The sequence below is a fragment of the Schistocerca piceifrons genome, chromosome 4 (genome assembly GCF_021461385.2).
Source record: "Schistocerca piceifrons isolate TAMUIC-IGC-003096 chromosome 4, iqSchPice1.1, whole genome shotgun sequence".
In the NCBI taxonomy this organism is placed as follows: domain Eukaryota; kingdom Metazoa; phylum Arthropoda; class Insecta; order Orthoptera; family Acrididae; genus Schistocerca; species Schistocerca piceifrons.
The window spans coordinates 594497670-594507708 of NC_060141.1; the positions used below are offsets into that span (position 1 = coordinate 594497670).

Sequence of the window (10039 nt, forward strand, 5' to 3'; positions counted from 1 at the left end):
TCCTAAACCGTTTGCGTTCTGAAGAAATTAAAGATATCTCCGGGTCCCCACTCTTTAACAAGATGAAACCCGGCATCACGATTAATAAGATCTTGTGCTAGACGTATTTCCACCGATTCCTTAATAATTAAGTCCAGACGGATCTCATACAGGGCAAGATTTCCGTGGCAGAGTAATCCATGGAGTGTCCTGTGGAGATGCAATGCTCGGCTATGGATGACCCACTGGGCTGCGAAAGGCGAGTTTGGCGGTCACGTTCAACGCTTCTTTCAAGTAGTTTCGCGCGTTGTCTGACCAATGTCAACTTTGCTGCACTGCCAAGGTATTCTGTAGATTTTAGTCTTCCGCAGTCTCAGATCGTCCTCTGCCGAAACGAGAAGAGCCGAATTCTATTCTGCCTAATTTCGACGAAATATTGCCTAGCCGACATACGGGAAGAGTGCCTAGGACTTGACTCGCTACTTCTCCTCTTGACCGCATGTGTGGTCACGTTCCTTCTTCCTTAAAGTTGTGCTGATCTGACATGGAGAATGTCCATTATCTTTGAACACTGATTGTAGGTGTTCCAGCTCCTATGCAAGGCTGTCTGCATCAGATACAACATGTTCCCGGCGAACCAACGTCCGAAAGACGTTTGTGATGGATGGTGGCAGCTACGAGAAGAACCTTACACGGTGGTCCTTCCAGCGAATGAGGGAAACGCCTCTATGCTGTTCCCACGTGGGGGCTATGACGAGAAGATTTATAGCTTGCTGACTGAATCAACGCACAGGAATATTGATAAAGATTCCACATGGGGAGTAGAAAGAAAATCGACAGCGTTGCTGAATTCTTCTCCCCTTCTGCAAGAAATTGAGAAAATATTGAGGCCTCACAGCTCCGTCCTTCCAAAAATAATCAAAAAAGGTCTTCCATTACGTCCTATTGTGAACAATATGGGAGCTCCAACGTAAGACTTAGACGTTCTGCGTCCTTACTGAATCATTTTTTTGGGAAAGTGTTCACATTTTCAAAATGAGAATTTCACTCTGCAGCGGTGTGTGCGCTGATATGAAACTTCCTGGCAGATTAAAACTGTGTGCCCGACCGAGACTCGAACTCGGGACCTTTGCCTTTCGCGGGCAAGTGCTCTACCATCTGAGCTACCGAAGCACGACTCACACCCGGTACTCACAGCTTTACTTCTGCCAGTACCTCGTCTCCTACCTTCACATTGTATTCGGAACTCCGGTAACTTTATTAATAGACTGAAGTCTATTCATTGTTATGTGTCTCACTCTTTATAATGGTGCTTCTCATGGACTTATTGTCAGTCATGAAAAGTAAGTTCCAAGCTGATATGACTGCACTGTCTCATCACACCCTTTCCTCCACCTACTTTTTATTCATCAGTGATAATTTTGAACGAATTGAATGTGATGCCATGAGTTGTCCTCTGTACCCCTGACAGCAAACTCTTTTATGGAAGACAATGAGGAGAGTACACTTGATTCCGTAGAACTTAAGCCAAACGTCTTCTGGCGTTATGTGGATGATACTTTTGTAGTTGTAGCTGCACTACAATTTATGATAACTACCCGGTATCTTGTTTTCGATAACAATTTTAGATAGAACAGCGTATTTTCTGTAGTAGGCCATAACTTTCGTTTATACAACAGATTTTTAGACAGTAATATTTTCTTCCCAACTCATATAACTTTTACTACCTTACACATAGAGTGTTGTAAGCCTACTTATGTATTTTGTATTCCGTCTGCATACAGAATAGCACTTAGCCAGTAATTTCTTTCAGGCCATAGTGGCATCGCCAAATGTTAAATGCCACTATGGCTGCAGTACTTTAGGACATTATTTGCATAAAACAGACCTGAAGATGGTCATTATACAACGAAACCGGTAATCTGTTGGCGAAAAGCTTGTGACCATAGACGTAGAGTAAAGGAAATTTATCGTTTTTTCTGTTGTTAAAGATGCTGTGTTTATAATTATTTTGGTGTGTTCACGTATACCTCTTATTACCTGCATAAGATGCATGGGGTGTCCCGGCTTAAGCATATTGTCCATTGTCTAATGCCTGATCGAAAGGTATTTTCGAAGTCAGTGAAAGCAACATTTGCTATACTGACTACTCTTTACGGTAAAAATATTATCCCTGCACGAGACTCCTTTCCTGAACCCAAGTTGCTCTTCTCCAAAACGTGCATCTTCTATTATTTCTAGGCGATTACTTTTTATTTTTAAGTAAGATTTATAAATTGTTTTCGTGGGATTTTTACCTCTTTAATTGTCACATCCCTTTCTTTGACTCTTTTTAAAAATATGAATTATTTCAGCTGTTTTGCAGTTATCAGCAATTTTATAACTTTGTCAGCATTAATTAAATAAATGTAATAGTATCCGAAGTTCCACACTTATAACGTCCAGTCTCAAAAGTTATTGATCACAGAGCAATATTTTTTTTGTTTATTACTAAAATATCTCTCTCAGAAACAAATATTTTCAATGTTGTCTCCTGCATTGCCTTCCCTGCATATACAAAGGTCTGAAACGCCGTTTTTATGCAGTTGTGTCAGTTTTTAACACGTAACAAATGTGAAGTTTTGAACTCTAACTCTTACGAAAGCAACGTAAAAATCCTGAAATTCATGTTGGTATTCGTCTCAGTAGTATCGCTAACACGTCAAAAATATTTCATCAACTTTAATTAGGCCCGTTAGTATGTTGATTATTGAAATAGGAAAAATTATCGCGTCCGAAGAAGTTTCCTTCACATCACTTTATATCTTGAAAACTATGGCATTCGCTGAATAATAACTTGGTGTCCACACAAAGTTAAATATAATTAAAATGTAGTACAACTTACAATTAGGAAGTTCTGAGAGTTGGCTGAACAATATTCCATAGTCTCACAACAAGGAAGAGACAGTGACACAAATAAATCAATAAACGTAATATTTATTGGAAGTAAGAAGTTCATTTAAGTACACTATACACATGTCAGACAATGGGAAAACAACGCAGTTCAGTGCCAGAGCCAGAGACTGTGGAACTATCGGAGTCTCTGCTCGTAGTGTGAGATTTAATCAAATCTTCGGCTCTCTGTTCCAGTATACCTTCAGTACTCCCTACTTCCTCTATCACTCATTTCAGATGTTTCACTGATTTTTTTCAGTCTTTTGGTGTCACTTTTTCAGTTTCATCATACAAAAGGCGTTGTACTTCAGCGGCATAAGTCGTTTGACATGAGATCAATCATTTGTATTGCGTTGAAATGGCAACTGGTGGGAGTAAACCTTAGCGCTTCATGCCCGTATTTTTTTAAATTTATTTTTACGTGTTGTTACTGTCAACCAGTTTGTAATGCTTCTCCAGCCACCTGACGATGTATTTATCCCTCGTTACTTAAGTGGACGCCTTATTATGTATAATCAAACGATATGAAGCATTCTAACAATCGTGGAATTTTTCGTTACGTTTCGAATCAGGGTATCCTAACTATGTCACCAAAGTATTGTGGTTCATCACTTCGTGTTAGTCGTACTTCTTATTTGAACAGAATAACAGCTAGAAATGAAACATTTTGAATATCCGGAAAGCGCTACAGTTATTCTGTTTGCATTGCCGATCGGAGCTGCCGTATTACAGCTGTCCACTCATTTCTTACCACGTTCACGCCGGCGTGTTATCACCGGTGACTCACGCTAGATCCTCACATCGGACAGCGTGTACCTCCAGTTGCTCCCGCTCGACTGTCAGTTACGCTGCCACCATTACACTAACGCATGATGTATTACCTATAAGCCTGTGCAACAAACAGCAGAGAATACAGAGTGCGGAAAATAAAAATCCCGGAGATCAGAGCTCCAAGGTACGAAGAAACACAGCAGAGGAAAGGAAATACAGTAGTAACCCAATTATAGCACATATTGCCTGGTCAGCAAGTTACTGGAGGTGGATCATTGCCAAACTACTGGAATTGCTACAATCTCATCCGAAATATTCTGTAGCAGTTCTTGAAGCCTATGAGGGTTGTTGCGATGCAGCTTAGACTTGATGGCTCCTCGCACAACACAATTTCACAGTGACATATCAGGTGACATGGGTTGCCAGCTAGGGCCGCGACAAGACTAAACTCTGCTAACAACCCTGTCAGGCTTGAAGATTGAGTAAATGTGCTCCAAGGTTCGGCCGGCTGTATGCGCAGTTGCTCCATCCTGTTGGAAATAACTGTACCTCCTTCGTTAAGGTTGCCACAAATAGTATCCACTCGTCTGGGTCACTTTTATTTGCATCATCCTGCGCAGTTTTGTGTGGCCCTTCAACGAGAGAGCTTTCCGAACATATGAGATGCTATAATTTGTGATTAATTTACTGCCAAATCATTTTATGGGGTCTCCCGTTGTTTTGAAATAATGGACTTAAGGTAATTTCGAAATAAACCATTATATTAAGGCAGTAACCTAGGGCGTTTGAATATGATCCCTGGCCCATGGCAAGAAACAGGGAAAGTAACGCTGCCAGACGAAGGAAAGTATGAACACGCATTCCGTCCCACAGCGAGAATCACATTTCTCTGCGCTGGCATAAACATGTAAAATTATGTTCTGTATTCACCCAAGTTTGACGAAACTAAACGGTATCGTCAAAATTTATACCTACTAATTCCCAAAGAAAGTCGCAGCACTAGATTTTAATAACTGGCGACCACAAACAGACTTAAAGTGGAATCCAAATGTTTTTGCAGCTCTTAGCAAGGACGATTTTCTGCCTTGTAACTTTCTGTGTATCAGCTCTAACTTCCTTGAACAGAGCTCGTATGTTTCATGACGAATTGCATCTTGCTGCAAAGAGACGCGCTTTACACCCTTCTTTCGAGTTGTCTCTTCCTCTCAGGCGTCGACAATTTAGATGATTGACCTAAGTCTTCTTTCGCAAATTTCTCCTAGCTATTTCTTATTACTAATTGTTCACTGACTGGTAGATCAGCTACAGGTCGCCACTTTATCCAAAGGAAAGCGAGTCGCTCCTGGATCCCTCTCTGTGTTCCAAGATGCTTCCTGAAGGAACATACGAATTCACGCGAATGACGACGTATAACCAAGCCGCGTCCGACACTTTTTTAAAGTGTCGTATAACTGCACACACTCGGACTGCCTCTCCATCGAATGATTGAATCATTCATTGTAAGATACTAGAAGCTAAAAATCACCCGAATCGCTTACTACAACGACACAGCAAGACTGGCTAGCACACTTCTATGAGCAGCGGATCGTAAGTTGCAACACAGTAATACCCAAGAATGCGAGAATATCTCCCATTGCCGTTTTGCTGGCGGTAGCAGTCCTGCCCGCTACCTTTCAAGTGACAACTAGTTTGAATCTACCTGTACAGGGTTGTTGTTGTTGTTGTGGTCTTCAGTCCTGAGACTGGTTTGATCCAGCTCTCCATGCTACTCTATCCTGGGCAAGCTTCTTCATCTCCCTGTACCTACTGCAACCTACATCCTTCTGAATCTGTTTAATGCATTCATCTCTTGGCCTCCCTCTACAACTTTTACCCTCCACGCTGCCCTCCAATACTAAATTGGTGATCCCTTGATGCCTCAGAACATGTCCTAAGAAGCGATCCCTTCTCCTAGTCACGTTGTGCCACAAATGTCTCTTCTCCCGAATTATATTCAATACCTCCTCATTAGTTATGTGATCTACCCATCTGATCTTCAGCATTCTTCTGTAGCACCACATTTCCAAAGCTTCTATTCTCTTCTTGTGTTAACTATTTATGGTCCACGTTTCACTTCCGTACATGGCTAACTCCATACAAATACTTTCAGAAACGACTTCCCGACTCTTAAATCTATACTCGATGTTAACAAATTTCTATTCTTCAGAAACGCTTTCCTTGCCATTGCTAGTCTATATTTGATATCCTCTCTACTTCGACCATCATCAGTTATTTTGCTCCCCAAATAGCAAAACTCATTTACTATTTTAAGCGTCTCATTTCCTAATCTAATTCCCTCATCATCACCCGATTTAATTCGACTACATTCCATTATCCTTTTTTTTTTTTGCTTTTGTTGATGTTCACTTTACATCCTCCTTTCAAGACACTATCCATTTCGTTCAACTGCTCTTCCAAGTCCTTTGCTGTCTCTGACAGAATTACAATGTCAACGGCGAACCTCAAAGTTTTTATTTCTTCTCCATGGATTTTAATTCCTACTCCGAATTTTTCTTTTGTTTCATTTACTGCCTGCAAAGGTATAAGTGCAGATATTTTTATTGGTGTCTGAGGGGCAACATTATAACAGTATTTACTTCATTTTCTGACTAGTAATTGAAGCTACTAGGAGCGGTATGCCTTTAGTTTGGTTAGTAGCTCCAAGAGGATGTGGCAAGAGCAAGCTGCAGGCAATAGGTCAGTTGCTGAAGGATGGATGGATTGATGCCAAACGGTTGGCTATATTGCAGGTGTAGCCCACGTAGTGTTGGATCTAAAACCATGCAACAAAACATCAGGTATTAATTTATATGGTGTATTAGTAAGAAGATTGTTTGATGCAGAGAAAAATCGAGGTATTAAGGCACCAACGATCACAATATCGCCATTCATTCTCCGAACTCCCTGTGTACTGGTTGTCCCAGAAATACTCCTATAAATTTTAAGGGTTGTAGAGGGTGTAATAAACAAATCGAGGATAGAAATCCGAATTCGAAAAAGTCCTCCACCGACGTTACAGAGCGTCGTATTTAAAGGCACTGGTGCCAGCCACTAGGCCTCACCTTCAGTAGTAAACGCGACTTCGTACGCTTACTCACTGTATGAGGACCAACTCGCAATTCTGTTTCTTGTTCAGTGATCGCGCCTGATTGCCACTATCGCCAGTGGAGAAGCTGGAGCTAGCTGCTGCCTATAAAAGCTTTGTCTCCTACGAAAGAGCCGGCCGAGGCGCCCGAGCGGTTCTAAGCGCTGCAGCCTGGAACCGCGCGACCTCTTCGCTCGCTGGTTCGTATCCCCCCTCGGGCATGGATGTGTGTGGTGTCCTTAGGTTAGTTAGGTTTAAGTAGTTCTTAGTTCTAGGGGACTGATGACCACAGAAGTTAAGTCGCATAGTGGTAAAAGCCATTTGAACCATTTTTGAATCTTGCGAAAGCGATGCTCTGTTGACTCGGTGGATGACGATTTGGGGTATGAGTTTCGATCTGCGGTTTTCCGCCTGAAACCTTCTAAAATCTCGAATTGTTTTCCGTATACAGGAAAACTATGTTCAAAACTGTTATCCATCGAGGCAACAGAGTATAACATTCGTAGGAGACAAGGCCTCTCCATGCATCAGCTAGCTCCATTCTCTACAATGGCAGTCATGGGAATCAGTCGCCGTCACTGACTAACAAACACTGTACACAATCACGTTTGCTGCCAAAGGCTGGTCTAGTGGCGTGCTCTGGCGTCCACAACTTCGACACTCTGTGGCCTCGTTGGATGACGATTTGTTCCTCAGCACACCCTCTACAACCCGTCCATCTTTGACCCTGCGTTTTTTGGGACACGCCGTATAATGTTTTGTCCGATGTGCTTACCTGCTTAGGCAGTGAATGCTTCAAGTCACAAGTAGGCATTCTGGCCAGTGCAGTGACTACGGGTGTGCACCACAGGCGCAGTTCTGGGTGGCGGTGCTGGACGGCAGGTGCCGGCTGCCAGACCCGGCCACGATGCGCCTCCAGGAGCTGGAGGACGTGGAGCGGCGGCGCTCGCAGGGGGTGCTGCCGCACAACATGGCCACCTTCCAGCGAGAGTACGTCGACCGGCTGGCGGAGCTGTCGGGCGCCAGCCTCACGCCGCGCTACTACCACAACATGTTCGATGCCGTCGGCTTCGAATTCCTCAAGGACCTGCAGAACTACAGGAAGAACAAGTACAGGATCGTGGATGACGAAAATTACGAGAAGGTCCTGTGAGGGCGGAGGAGTGAGAGACGCTACGAATTTTTGCAATTATTATGCCCTGCACCTATCATCGACAATACCCTTTTTTTACATGATTTAGATAGCTTTCCCTTCTTTGTAACCTTTTTTGTATCTCTTTAATGCTTACTGATTAATAAAAGGAACTCATAATGTAAAATAATATACATCTTAGTTCTCTTCCTACTTTCCACTCATTGAAATATGTTGAACATTGTGCAGCAGTGAAAGCCTGCAATAGAAATTAATATCACAAGTTTTACATGGGAACAGGACATTCATGCTCTAAATGAACGTGGCTATGGTTATAAATCCCTTGGTCCATCTGCATATGTGACTTCTGAAGGCCAGCCGGTGTGGTCGAGCGGTTCTAGGCGCTTCAGTCTGGAACCGCGCGACCGCTACGGTCGCAGGTTCGAATCCTGCTTCAGGCATGGATGTGTGTGATGTCCTTAGGTTAGTTAGGTTTAAGTAGTTCTAAGATCTAGGGGACTGATGACCACAGATGGTAAGTCCCATAGTGCTCAGAACCATTTGAACCATTTTGACCTATGAAGGCAGCGGTTGACTCTCATATTATGAGCGGATAGGCGGGAGTGTGATCACTCCAACAAAACATGTGATTACATTACATGTGAGTACATTTCATCCGCATTTCAAAGGCCTCCTGGAAAGCACTAGCACAGTATTGCAACTGTCAGCATGTCTAATACACTACTGATTTTGACATATGACTGACAGTAATTCCATCCACGAAACTCTTAAAACTGAAACGGAAAGATACGTTTTGTGGGCAAAAAAAAAAAAAGTTCAAATGTGTGTGAAATCTTATGGGACTTAACTGCTAAGGTCATCAGACCCTACGCTTACACACTACTTAACCTAAATTATCCTAAGGACAAACACATACACCCATGTCCTAGGGAGGACTCGTACCTCCGCCGGGATCAGCCGCACAGCCCATGACTTTTTGTGGGCAGAAACAAGTTTTAATATCGTTTCAGTTATCAAGATGGCATACAACACCGCCTTCTTCAGTACATGAAGCCCACATGAAAAGTCAGTGCCACCAAACCCACGCTACAAGAAAACTATTTTTTGTAAGTGAGAGAGAGAGAGAGAGAATCCTGTATGGAAGACGCGTGCCGGTATGTCAGCGCTTCTTAAGGAATGTGAGGCAAAATTCAAATTGCTCTGAGCACTATGGGACTTAACTTCTGAGGTCATCAGTCCCCTAGAACTTAGAACTACTTAAACCTAACTAAGGACATCACACACACCCATGCCCGAGGCAGGATTCGAACCTGCGACCGTAGCAATGTGAGGCAATCACGGGACAGCCATCCCTGCACACTGCTTTTGATGTCACTTTCTAATATACATTTATATTCAGTTCTGTTATTTGTCTCTGCCTTGTCCATATCGTAAAGTACCATTTCTTTGTAATAAACATTAGTTTCAATAACTGGTGTTTTACAGTTACTGGTGTATTGCTCTAATTTCTCTTTATTCTGTGGTTTATTGAAACAGTATTATAAGCAAGGATACGAGCACTGCAATCAGTCACACTCATATTAGTTTTTTTTATTATTCTTGCATCTACAGATTTCGGCTAAAAGCAGCCATCCTGAGTTCATCTGAGCGACGGTTATTTATAGCTTTCACTGAAGGAGCAAGAACAATAAAAAATTAATGTGAGTGCGACTGATTGCTGTGTTGCTATATCCTTCGATATAACAGTCTAAGTTGGTGTGCACAACAGTGCCTGATGGAATCAAGTAGGTTTTCAGACAATATTTGCAACGAAGCCTTTGCTAGACCAGAGTGTTTCAACCGCCATGCCACGACACATTGGTGTGTTGCGAATGCGTGTCAGGCATTTCGTGACATTTTTAATGTATTTTAAGACACGAAAAAAATATCGTTTCTTACAATAGCCCAGTTTGCAAGAACACCATCGTGGCACCCGCCCTGTCCGACACAGAAAATCCAAAGCACACAACCCGCGTGCCTGGCTGGTTTCTTTAGTATCTTCTGATAGCTGCGAAGGAGGATTTTTGTCGTTAAAGTGC

General features: G+C 42.6%; 1 protein-coding gene across 3 annotated transcripts in view; it reads left to right on the top strand.

The window, feature by feature from the left end:
- The window catches only part of LOC124795126 (senecionine N-oxygenase-like), a 52665-nt gene extending 44535 nt beyond the window's left edge, over window positions 1-8130 (top strand). For all 3 annotated transcript variants that reach the window (XM_047258990.1, XM_047258991.1, XM_047258989.1), the window contains one exon: window positions 7659-8130. In XM_047258990.1, coding sequence (XP_047114946.1) covers window positions 7659-7961 — 303 coding nt within the window. In that variant the 3' untranslated portion in view covers window positions 7962-8130. The remainder of the gene's footprint in view (window positions 1-7658) is intronic.
- The last annotated feature ends 1909 nt before the right edge of the window (window positions 8131-10039 follow it).